Consider the following 11,600-nt stretch of genomic DNA (forward strand, 5'->3'; position numbering starts at 1 on the left):
TCCTATTTTCAATCATCAAAGCAAATGTCAAATCATATCAGCTCACTCCAATGTGAACGCTCGAGGTGATATCCGATATCATCTGGCGATATCAGGTGATATCCGGTGTAGTCTGAACAAGGCATAAAAGTATAGAGATAAGTGACTTTTCACCTACGCACACTAGAAAACGTGTAAACCCGTGTAAAGTTGCTTTTGATTCTTCCAACCTGTAAATCATCGCATCTCGTTGCTTCGACTATTATCACTTTTTCACTATTTTTGGTCAATTATATTTAGCGCCTTCTTCCGAATTCTGATTACGAATGAGAAAATTTATTCAGAAACAAGTTTGAAATATATAATGAGTGTTCAACTGAATTTATTTATTTTACTGGCTGCTAAAAACATAGCATTGCAAACAAAACAGCTATTTATAAATATTTTCCCCAACTAGTGGCACTAACACATTCGTACGTAAAAAGGTCTATACCTGGGAGGGAGAAACGAATACTACACTTAAAAGAGAGAACACAGACATGCGACGTTTTTTGATAGCGTGTAGCAATCTTCTTGCTATAACGCATGCATGACTCAAACGAAGTTTTTAGTAACATCAGAAATACTGAATGTGCAAATTTGTCTGTAAAACACAAATTTTTCGAGTCTGCGTTTTTTCAATTTGCCGTTGTATAAAAGTTTATTCGGAGTTTTGGGTTTTGTTTTTTATATATATTTGCGCAGGCTTTCTGAAAATGTGTACGAGTGCGTAACCTGTGAGGCAGGGTTTTCAGGGTTTCATGCAGTTTCAAAAATTTTACAATCCTACATCTCACTATTTTGTGAAACGAGAATTAACATTCGGCCGTGACGAATTGTGTTCGAAATATTAACCAAAGCCTCAAATCCAGAAAAAATGCAAGTTTCGAGGTTCGCTAACATGATTATTACTTAAAGCTTATGAAATTTGTTTCCTCACGTAAAAATAAACCAAAATATTTTGTAAAACGACAATGAATACAAAAACTGTTTGCGATGAATATTTTTTCAAGCAACGCGATACCGTTCAGTTATAACAATACTCTTTACGAAAACAACGATTTTTTCTCTTGGTTTAAATTGACAGTCAGTGACAGCTCATTCTGGTTCATTTTGACACTCACACAGCTTCGTATCCGTTTCTCCCTCCCAGGTAGTCAGCCTATACACCAGAGAGACGCCGAGACACTCACCGTTAAGGCAGCTGTCAACATCAAAACGGGCGATCTGTATAATTTTGCATTGCCGTTATCCGTTTTGATGTTGACAGTTGCCTTAACGGTGAGTGTCTCGGCGTCTCTCTGGTGTATAGGCTGACTACTCCCAGGTCTATACCTTCCCGCACAAAAGGGCTGAAAAGGGTAAAAAATTCGCATATTTGGGTTATTTTATTTCTCTGTGTAGTAATATTCAGTGGTGAGTTTTGAGCTGACTCACCGGCGCGGTTTTTTGTTGATAAATAAAATTATTTACTTCATCGTGAACATTTCCAACGTGATATTTCTTGTGGTTTTGTTATTGATTTTTACGAAAATTTGTATTACATCTTTTGTGGCAGCATCAGAACTTTGTTTCTGAAAATATCTAAAGGTGTATGTTTTACTTGTTAGTTTACAATCTTTTTAAATAATGTCAAGTGTTGTAATACAATCTATCGACAGCTTCAGTAGTGAGGATACGGTAGGTTTAGATCAAAACCGTGCTACAGTTTCACTATAGTTTTCTGTTTTTGAATCAGAATTTTCCGGCATCGAACCTACTCGCGAAAGATGCCCGCAAATGGAAAAGTAAAGATTCAGGGGAAAAAAGTGCCTACGTTATTCTACGTCTCGAAAAGGCATTCTGTATCAGTGGTGTCGACATAGGAAATGAGCATTCCGCGTTCGTTGAAGTATTGGTAGCTAAGAGCGGTCCATCGAATCCGGAATTCAAGGAAATACTACTAACGTCATCATTTATGACCCCGATCGAAAGCCGTAACTCCACTAGCGTTAATCGAGTAAGATGCTTTACACAAAAGGACCTTGTAGAGCCAATCGCACGGGAAAAGTGGGACCTGGTAAAAATCATCTGTACCCAGCCATTCAATAGTCGAGTTCAATACGGAATTGCATTCATTAAATTGCACACAACGTGCAACGATACACAGCGTCGAGAAAAGCTGCTTGTACCTGAAAAATTTCAACAGCAAATTAATTCGATCTCGCAAAAACCGCCAGAAGCGCCAACGGTTATAAAATTGGGAAGATTTACGATTAGGGAAGAATCGCCTGACTCTGACGGAGGCAATACGTCATCGACAAACTTGTTTGCTCGGTGGAAAGAGTCACGTACAGGAGGCTCACCAATTTCTTCAGTAGAAACAAAGAAAGTTACTCCGCACCTTTCAACAGCCGCTGCAATTCGTGACGCTTCTAAGCCAGCCTCTTTGAAAAACAATCCCCCAACGCACGTGGTTAAGAAACCTGTTACCGTAACCCACAAAGCAAAACCATTAATCTTCGATGATGACGATGACGAAGAGGAAGTACCGAAGCTGCTTAATCGAAATCGCGAATCTCTATTATATGATGAGGAAGACGATAAACCAAATGCAAAGTTGGAGAAGAAGTTGATGGAAGAACGCTCTCGAAAGGAACGCGAGAAGCTAGCCAAAGAAAGTAAAGAACTACGAGATCGAGCGTTAGCAGAAAAGAAGGAAAAGCTTCACGACACATCGTCATCCAAATTCAAAGACTTTCTAATCGACGCACCGGCGTCAAGCTCCTCCACGCAAGTTACGCCTTCACGGACTAACAAAAAGACTCCCTCGCCGACTAAAACTAACAATTGTAAACCGCTAGTATCACCGGAGCAAAAACGCCATGATTCAAAAGAGCATCACAAACACGACGATCGAGGCAGAGAACGAAACAAACGGTCTTCTGAAACATTCGGTAACCGTGCCAGGGATGAAGACCGGTCTGCTGCGAAGAAACCAAAGCGCCAGCAAAGTGTCGATAGGCAGGAAACCGGTGCGATAAGCAACAAAAAAGGAAACGTTCCAATCTACAAGCCCTTTAATAAATTGTTGGAAAACGTAGTTTTGGTCATCAGTGGCATACAGGTTAGTGACCGCCCACACCGTGCGGATCAAGGTTGTGAAGATATTTCAATACAATGCATTTATTTTCCAGAATCCAGATCGAGCGAACCTTCGAAGCCAAGCACTAGCCATGGGTGCTAAGTACAAATCGGACTGGGACTCCAGTTGTACTCATCTGATGTAAGTTGAACGTGACTGACTGAATTTTTTTTAGAAGCATAGAATTTGTTAGTATAGTTTTAAGGGTTTTAACTTCATTTTCAACTTCTTCCAGTTGCGCCTTCAAAAATACTCCTAAGTACAACCAAGTACACGGGCATGGGAAAATTGTGAAAAAAGAATGGATCGACAGATGCTTTGCTCTGCGAAAGCGTATCTCATGGCGCAAATTTGCGCTAGACTCGGATGATGCCCAACAGTCTGATTCCGAACCAGAAATCATTGACGCAGCTAAAAAACCTCCGGAATTAGACCGGAGGAGAGCTTCTCACGAACCTGAAGCTAAACATCGGGAAAACGAAAAGAGCGTTACAGAGACAGAAGAGGAAGTTTTAGCTCATTACGACCTGGACGACGTGGTCATGGTTGAAGAGCGAAAACCAGAAAGCTACGTGATTTCCGGTTCCGATACTGAGGAAGAAATCGAACGTGTTAAGCAAAAGCAGAAGCTAAAATCAGACGGAAATGGGACGTACGACAAGAGTACCGAGGATGAAGAACAAGCCGCGCCTGGAGAAACTTCTTCAACCGAATTGCATTTTTTTGACGGAAAGATATTTTTCATTGACGATGGAGTCGGTGCGGTAGATTCTATCAAGCTGAAACGATACGTGGAGTTGTACAAGGGGTAAGTTGAATCTCAATAAAAGAATAACATGAACCATGGCTTAAACAGTTCATTGCAGAACCATAACCGACAGCGCTAACAAAGCACATTATGTCGTAACACGCCAGAAAAGGCCTATGGCGGAAAACTTCAGCGGTGAACTCGTGAAACCTCTGTGGGTGTATGAATGCCACGACATGGAATGCCTCATACCCGTTCAACGGTATCAACTATAATCGAAGTATTAATTGCGTTTTATTTGTTTCCGATAACTATTGATTTGAATATGAAAATCACTTCAAAGCACTGATTTTTTTGCATGAGAAAAGAATACCTTAGACAATCATCTCAAGCTCACGTGCATAAAAGATGGCCTGCTCTGCTAACTCCCTGGAAGGAATTGGCTCTTTCGGCTTAACAAGCTCACTAACAAAATGATAGAATCCATCTGAGTTTAACTTCCATCCCCGTTTCTCACCAAACTGCTTGACTTCGTCTTTAGTTTTGAGATTCAACCGTTTGGCTGCCTCCTGGAGCGAAATTTTCTCGTACGAACTCTCCAGACATGCACCGATTTCATCACGAACTGTTTGCAGCAGAATGTCGATGAAGAAGTTATAGCTTTCCGCCGGAGCGTTTCCTTTGGCGAGGAAAATTTTATTGTACCTTCCTTCCATGAAGTACTGCTCCAAAGCCAGCGGATGCCTGATGTATTCGTTGGCTTGGATGATGTCCGCCGGAAGCAACTCCAATTCGGTGTGGAACTCAGCCACGCGATTCTGTGATAGAAGGAACAGTAGGTTCAGTCCAAGCAGTTGATATTTATTTTTAGATTCACCGATTTCGTTCCTGAAACAATTTAATCAACTGTTTAACCCAACTTTTTTTATTTTCTTTTATCATCTTACTTATAATCGTAGTAATAGCACTTAAGCTGTGAAATATATCTTTCAAATGAAAGAATATTTTTAGTGGCCACACTGTATTCCACACCGATTTCGAGGACATCTCGCGCGATTAACAACTCTTGCTGAGGGGCTGAGCTATTACTAGGCAAATAGGACAATTGAGTAAGAGCGATCTAAAATGAAAAGGACAATGAGGCATAGTTTGGAATATTTCAAGAGTTTAACAATACCTTCAGCTTATCAAGAAGTGATCCGCACAACTTTAGGTTGATAGGACTTTTCAACCATTCTGTTTTCAGCTGCTTGTACAGAGCAAGAACGTTATCCATAGCTGTCGTTTCTTTTCGTTTATAACTAGATAGTTGTGGTTTTCTAAATAAACTGTAAAATATAGATATATTTTTAGTTTTCGTTACTTCAAATAACACAATGCCGACTACAAACTGCACAAAATTGTAATGTCATGCTAGTCAAAACCTAAAAGGCTTTTTCAGAGCTGAACAATTTGACACATTAACCTGAAATAGTTACAGCGACATGACATTAGAGTCTAAAATTATCAGAGACGTGCAAACATCGAAATCAGGCGAGCACAAAAATCTACATAAACATTTCAAAAGGTCCTATCTGCTTTTCTTGTTTTTCCGGAGCATCTTTTCATTTTGGTAATGATTCAGCTTTAGTAACTCTCCCAAGCGTGGTTTTAGTTCTGAAGGCTAGAGTGATCCCTTCGCTATCAACTTGTGCAAATAACTTATCATAAAAAGTTGTAAATAAGTTGTGGTGATTGAATGAAAGTGATCGATCAAAAAATCGATCAAAGCAGATAGGACCTTTGGAAATGTTTCTCTAGAAATAGTTTTTATAATAATTTTGAATGTTACTCCCAAGTTTATAATACTAACAAGGATAAGATACAATCTTGCCATTTCTTCAACCTTATAAAGTGTAACGGTAAGTGAGTATTATGAGTACAGTGAATATTTTCGGCCATCATTTTCATACGTGAATATTTTCCGCTATCATTTTCAAGTAGATTTTACGTTCCAGCAAACAATTTGGTTGATTAACAGCTTGTTAAGCTGCTATTAGGCGGATTTCAGCTGAACGAGCTGTTATACAACAAAATTGTTTGTTGGGGTGATTATCGTTCGAGTTCATCATGGCCTAGTGAGATGAATTATCCTTTGAATTTTATTCAGTAGACATATGCATTTTATGTGAGTTTCACGTAGAATTTATCTACTGGTAAAGTGAAAAGCATTTGAGTATCTGATAGCTATCACGTTTTATGAAACGTATAATTTTTCAATTATTTCTCTAATTTTTTAAGAGATAGGAGATGGTTTTCAGAAATTCGAGAAATATATTGCGCAATATACCCAAGTAACCAGTAAGCACTAAATCATTGCCCTACAACAATACTATATTTGATTACAGAATTGTGGAAGAGAACTTATTCTAACTTAAATGCTTGTATATATCTGATATAATGTTAAAAAGGCGAAATAGCGGGCTGATGAAGTGCTGCAAATGGCAACCAATGCTAATGCTGATTTGGAGCACCCATGAGATCTCTCTTTTCTGATATGTGAGTTAAGAAAACAAACGAAAAAAAAATTTAGAACCTTATTTATTTGGTGTCTGGAATGAATGCAAAAAAAATTCAAAAGGAATACGTATGGTTTATTTTGTGCATATGTTCTTCCTCAACATCATTTGAAGTTCAACAGGGACTTTTTTCATCTTCTGATATTGACGGTTCAGAAACCACGAGCCAAGGAGATGTAGATCCTGGATCGAACTCACTAGTTTGAAATTGTTTTGCATTGGGTATTTCGGAAAGTTTCAAGCTTTCATACACCCGAACTTTGCGTCCAAAAATTCCCACTCTTTGAAGTTTTTTTTTTTTCATTTACGTGGAGTATCCATGTTCTGTTTATTCTTGATTGACCACTCGATATCGCTCGTTATTGGCACTTACGAAAAAATGCAATGCGTCTTCTAGATGCATTTAAAACACTACATCGTAGCACTTACGGTAGCCCTTTAAGCGCATATTTTGCTCTCAGTAATGCTAGTTTAGCATAATCCCCTTAACATTAAATATAAAGCTATTTGGCATTAACAAGGCTGAATTAGTGCTAATGAAATGCTATCTCCTAATGCTTATGGTTACTTGGGTATCGCTCGGTTATGCAAATTAGTCTATTCGTAAATGAACAAAACGGCATAAAAACTGATAAATATAACGACATTCACTGGCAATACTGTCCGCTGCAGCTGTTTGTGTTCGGGTAGCTCCTCCACATCAGAACTAAAGCTGTATGAAACCTGTAAGCTTAAGCTTCGATATTATTAAAATTTCCCGAAAATTTACTTATTGGTAAGCCATCGGGAAAATCTGTTTTATGTTCTGACACTGAATCAGATAATAGCTCGCCATTTTGATTTCTGGATATTTTCGCACATAGAGTTCACGCGATACATCCTGTTTGACGTTGTCAAGTTCACGTAGATGGTACGTGATAAACCATGGTGTGTATGTGATTTTCACGTAGATGTTATGTTTGTCACATAAATTATATAAAATGACAGAAAATGAATAAGTACAGGAAATTTCACGTAACAATAATGTGAAGAATATTTTGAGTGTACGCTTCGCGATAACCTTGTCTAGATGGAAATTTCAATTCAGTTTTTCATCAGAAATTTTTTCCACGAGCTGAATTTAAGTTTAGAAAAAACTGTTTCAAATTTAGCATTACACTTTTAGTAAAAGGTGTTACAATAGTTTAGGGATTTTTTGCATTTAAACTCTTTCAAAATTATATTGAGCGCAGTTTGGGACAGATTAGATACCCTGTCAACAAACTGTTCACGAGCTGTTCTGATTACATCGTCTGCATAACCATTCACCACACGCTTTAGTTCTGCAAGCCTTAGGGAGTTCTACACTGAGGATCAGTAGAAGGGTTAATATACTCTTCCTTGAGAAAAGCCCTCTATCTATCTAATAGTTAGTTGCACACTTTTTAGGTCAGCAGATTTTACATCTTCTAGCAACGCCACCATCCATCAAAGAACACCGTTTTCCAGGTCTTTTGCTTCCATTGCAGAACACATTAAGATTAAGGTGGCGTTATCTAATGCTTCTTTAATGTGGAGCAACCATTTAAAGCTATTTCCGTTATTTTAAGCAATTTTTCGATTTTTCTAACAAGCAATTGTAGCATCATTATTGTTGATTCACAATTTTATGATGTTTGCTTAAAGGAAACCCAAGATGGCGAAAATAATTTTAAAATTGAATCCCCTAATATAACATCAATTTCTCTCAGTGGTCGCTTATTTTTGAGCTGGTTAGCGGACTGTTAGCGTCGCTAAAATTTTAGCAAGTCGGCCTATTTACTCTAGAATGGGATTTCAGTTATCGTATATCCACATCAGCATTCTGGAGAACAACGTCAAGGTGATCCGGACTAAATTTTTGGAACACCAAAAATTTCAGCATATTGCAATGCACTAGAAATTACGGCAACTTTGGTTCTACTTTTTCGATTCAGAGAATATTAAAAACATTCCTAAAAATATTCATTTTACATATGAGCAGAATCACTCAGAAGTAACTATTTTCGTTTGTTTTTATGGCCAATAAACATAACCATATGACAACCTAAGTATTAGGAAGTTAACGATTAGCGAATGTTCTGCTAATATGAGTTTGGCGTTTTGCGCTTATCGAGCTAAATTTTCCAGTTAGCGAATCAACCATTTAGGAAATTTGTGTGTCACCCCCACCAGGTTGCAGTGAAAATATCATGTTATCAAAAATTGTAAGCCGTTCGTTTCAATTGCACTAAATCTACCCATTTTTAACAAACGAAATGGTTGGGATTATACTCTTAGGAGCAAATTTATGTAATTTTCGAGGATTTCACCCCGACCGACACCCTTTTGAAGGTGACACGCATGGAAATTTTCCTCATGGTTGTCATCCCCTAGATAATGACACCCGGGGCGGACCACCCCACCCCCTCCGCCGCTTTCACGCCACGTCAGTGGGCATCTGAAAAAATGGGTTTTCCCAATTTCATGTACTCCTTGCTTGGTTCATTTTGTGGAGTCAAAAAACACAACTTTGTGCCCGAAGGGTTCGGGTCGGGTTTCGGGTAACGCCAAAAAATATTGTACGGGTTCGGGTCGGGTACGGGTATCTTAAACAAATCAGGCTCTAAAATACTATACCACAGACAAACAGACGTGCCACTCGATGATGATTTCATCGACCAGAAAAATAACGATCATTTTGAAATTTTGCTCAGTGGGCAGTAATGCCGCTAGTGTCGCTACAAGCAAGCGTGCACATTCATTATCAAAGACAAAAACCGTTAGTAATGCCGCTGGTGTTAATTTAAGCTGGAGTGCACACCCATTAGCAAAGACAAAAACCGTTCTACGAAAATAAGTTAGTAGGCAATAAGCTCAAATGATGGCGCACGAGTGTAACGTTTCGAATAAGGACGAAGATTTTTCAGGATTTTTCTTTGAAGAGGCACGTCTGTTTGTCTGTGACTATACTTTAACATAATGTAGTGCATTATTAGAGTATTATTGAGCTCTCTAGAAAGGTATATGCAAAAAACTAGGTTTTCCCATATAAATTTTCATACAAATTTGAAATGCAATGCGCCAAGCGGAGACAAAACCAATCGAGTTCCGGTAAGTTTAGGGTTGTTTGGGGCCCCAAAAAGAACCAAAAAAACTTGGTTCTGGAAAATCGATCACTTTGCCCCACCCTAGTATATAGCGCCATTAAATAATAGAAGTTATAATCGATTTGAAAAACGCATTCACATACACAAAAAATTTACAGCCAAAAAAACAAATGCAAAAACGTTCTTTGGTTTGATGGCTACCAGTTTTGATAGTTTTCTTCTGGAAAATACCAATACAGTCATACCTTGATATGAGGCAACCTCGATATAACGTAACTCGCTATAACGTAACTTTTACCTCGTTATAACGTAACTTTTTAAAATGTATTGAAATTGAAAATAAATGATACAGCAACTGTTTTTGGGGTATAAGTTGCTTCAAAAAAATGTTTGTAGTGAGTTTAAAAATTAATGAAACTAATGCGAAAATTGTCCTAAATGGGCATAAGAAAGGTTTAAAAATACAAATAGGTGTTGGAAAATAGGTTTTCACGCATCCTTCACAGTCTTGCATCAATTAGAAAGAAAATTTTTTTTTGCTTGTTGAATATTTTTCTAAATGGGCATAAAAAAGGTTAAAAAATACTGATAGGTGATGAGAAATTGGTTTTCGCGCATCTTTGAGTAACCATCAACAGTCTTGCATGAATTAAAAAAAATTTTTTTGATTGTTGAAAATTGTCCTAAATGGGCATAAGAATGGTTTAAAATTACTGATAGGAGATGGGAAATAGGTTTTCACGAATTTTTGAGTAATCTGTGTATCAATTGAAAAAAAATTCTAAATGGGTTTTCGCGCATATTTGAGTAACCATCAACATTCTTGCATAAATTTAAAAAAAATTGTTTTTGCTTCGATATAACGTAACGAAAATAAAAATAAAGTTGCCTTATATCGAGGTATGACTGTATATAACTGGTTTTGATAAGTTTTGCAAATCAATATCACGTTGCACACTAATTTTATGCAGCATTCCGATAGGCCAAAAAATTAGAAGCTATCGCGTACGGAGAATCACTAAGGGACATAGGTTGAAAACTTGACTGGTGTATTTTATTATTAGCGGTAATCCTAAATTTATTTGTAGACAGGAACTACAAGATTTTGAATGAATATTTAAGGAGAAATCTGCTATATTGTACATTGTAGTACTGGAAAATTAAAGAATAAAAACAGATTGCCAGCAACTTGACCAGGAATCTTATTTCGGCCTTGAGCACGATTGCATCATTAATACTCATACATGCACACAACGCCGACTCGCAAGCATGTGTTGTTAGTGAAACCATACTTATATGATATACATTTGCGAGATATATTGGCAGCCCGGAATCATCACAAAGCATTGCGTCGCGTCGGGAGGTGATCAGCTGTTTAGTGTTGACAAACAATCGGACTTTCAGTCAGGGATGCCACATGTACAGATTTTTCTGTATTTTACAGATTTTTGAACTGGAAAAGAAATACAGAATCTGTATTACAGAATATTGCCTAAAATACAGATTTTACAGATTTTTTTTGTTATACCGACGAACTGAAATCAATTTCAAAGGTAGAATCCGATTCGATTTTCAAAGTTTTGTGAAAAAAACATCAGGATTATGTAGGTATCGATAAAGAAGAAATGGAATGTGACTTGAACGAAGCGCGAAAATGAACGTGTCAGGATTTCTATTCAAAATTCGTAAAATAAATTGCGATTTCATCGATACTGTTGTTAAAATGGCAGCTCACTTAAATCTTAAAGCGTTCGTGAAATTGGAAAATTAAAACGATTTGATGCAACAATTCCCCAAATTCGTAACAATAACTGACTGACAAGGGCTGCCCAACAAATTTCGCACGCTTGCAAAAAAAAAACCTTTTGATCGGAAGATTCATTGGAACAAATGACTTAACTTGGTTTGAGCTGTTGAACACCATTAGGCGGGATTGTAATTTCAAGTTTTTATTACAGATCAATTGTGAGAATTTTTTAAAAAAATCCACACTCTTCTGCTTGTTTAGAACGCATACTTTTAATATATAGTTGAAACCAGAAAAA

General features: G+C 37.5%; 2 protein-coding genes across 3 annotated transcripts; one reads left to right on the forward strand and one right to left on the reverse strand.

Annotated features, from left to right (window-relative positions):
- The first annotated feature begins 1,416 nt into the window (after positions 1–1,416).
- LOC129731052 (DNA repair protein XRCC1) lies at positions 1,417–4,232 on the forward strand. Its single transcript, XM_055690783.1, has 5 exons — positions 1,417–1,698; positions 1,757–3,124; positions 3,195–3,283; positions 3,378–3,950; positions 4,009–4,232. Exons 1-5 carry the CDS (start codon positions 1,648–1,650, stop codon positions 4,163–4,165), a joined length of 2,238 nt encoding a protein of 745 aa, XP_055546758.1. The 5' UTR covers positions 1,417–1,647; the 3' UTR covers positions 4,166–4,232.
- LOC129731053 (26S proteasome non-ATPase regulatory subunit 8) lies at positions 4,166–5,375 on the reverse strand. 2 transcript variants are annotated; one of them, XM_055690785.1, is made up of 4 exons: positions 5,282–5,375; positions 5,068–5,218; positions 4,838–5,010; positions 4,166–4,778 (listed from the first exon to the last, which is right to left on the reverse strand). In XM_055690785.1, the coding sequence occupies exons 2-4, from the start codon at positions 5,164–5,166 to the stop codon at positions 4,265–4,267; spliced, it is 786 nt and encodes a 261-aa protein (XP_055546760.1). In that variant the 5' UTR covers positions 5,167–5,218; positions 5,282–5,375; the 3' UTR covers positions 4,166–4,264. The 2 variants fall into 2 exon arrangements, with proteins under 2 accessions (XP_055546760.1, XP_055546759.1); XM_055690784.1 differs by having other exon boundaries at positions 5,068–5,347.
- Positions 5,376–11,600: the final 6,225 nt, after the last annotated feature.

Source organism: Wyeomyia smithii, chromosome 3, assembly GCF_029784165.1.
Source record: "Wyeomyia smithii strain HCP4-BCI-WySm-NY-G18 chromosome 3, ASM2978416v1, whole genome shotgun sequence".
NCBI classification, from domain to species: domain Eukaryota; kingdom Metazoa; phylum Arthropoda; class Insecta; order Diptera; family Culicidae; genus Wyeomyia; species Wyeomyia smithii.

Bases quoted from the DNA above. Each gene is read 5' to 3' on its own strand.
- LOC129731052 (XM_055690783.1), top strand. From the start codon at position 1,648: ATGTCAAGTGTTGTAATACAATCTATCGACAGCTTCAGTAGTGAGGAT. The intron at 3,125-3,194 runs GTTAGTGACCGC...TTTATTTTCCAG, and splicing joins TGGTCATCAGTGGCATACAG to AATCCAGATCGAGCGAACCT. The intron at 3,284-3,377 runs GTAAGTTGAACG...AACTTCTTCCAG, and splicing joins TCCAGTTGTACTCATCTGAT to TTGCGCCTTCAAAAATACTC.
- LOC129731053 (XM_055690785.1), bottom strand. From the start codon at position 5,166: ATGGATAACGTTCTTGCTCTGTACAAGCAGCTGAAAACAGAATGGTTG. The intron at 5,011-5,067 runs GTATTGTTAAAC...TTTTCATTTTAG, and splicing joins CACTTCTTGATAAGCTGAAG to ATCGCTCTTACTCAATTGTC. The intron at 4,779-4,837 runs GTAAGATGATAA...AAATTGTTTCAG, and splicing joins TGCTATTACTACGATTATAA to GAACGAAATCGGTGAATCTA.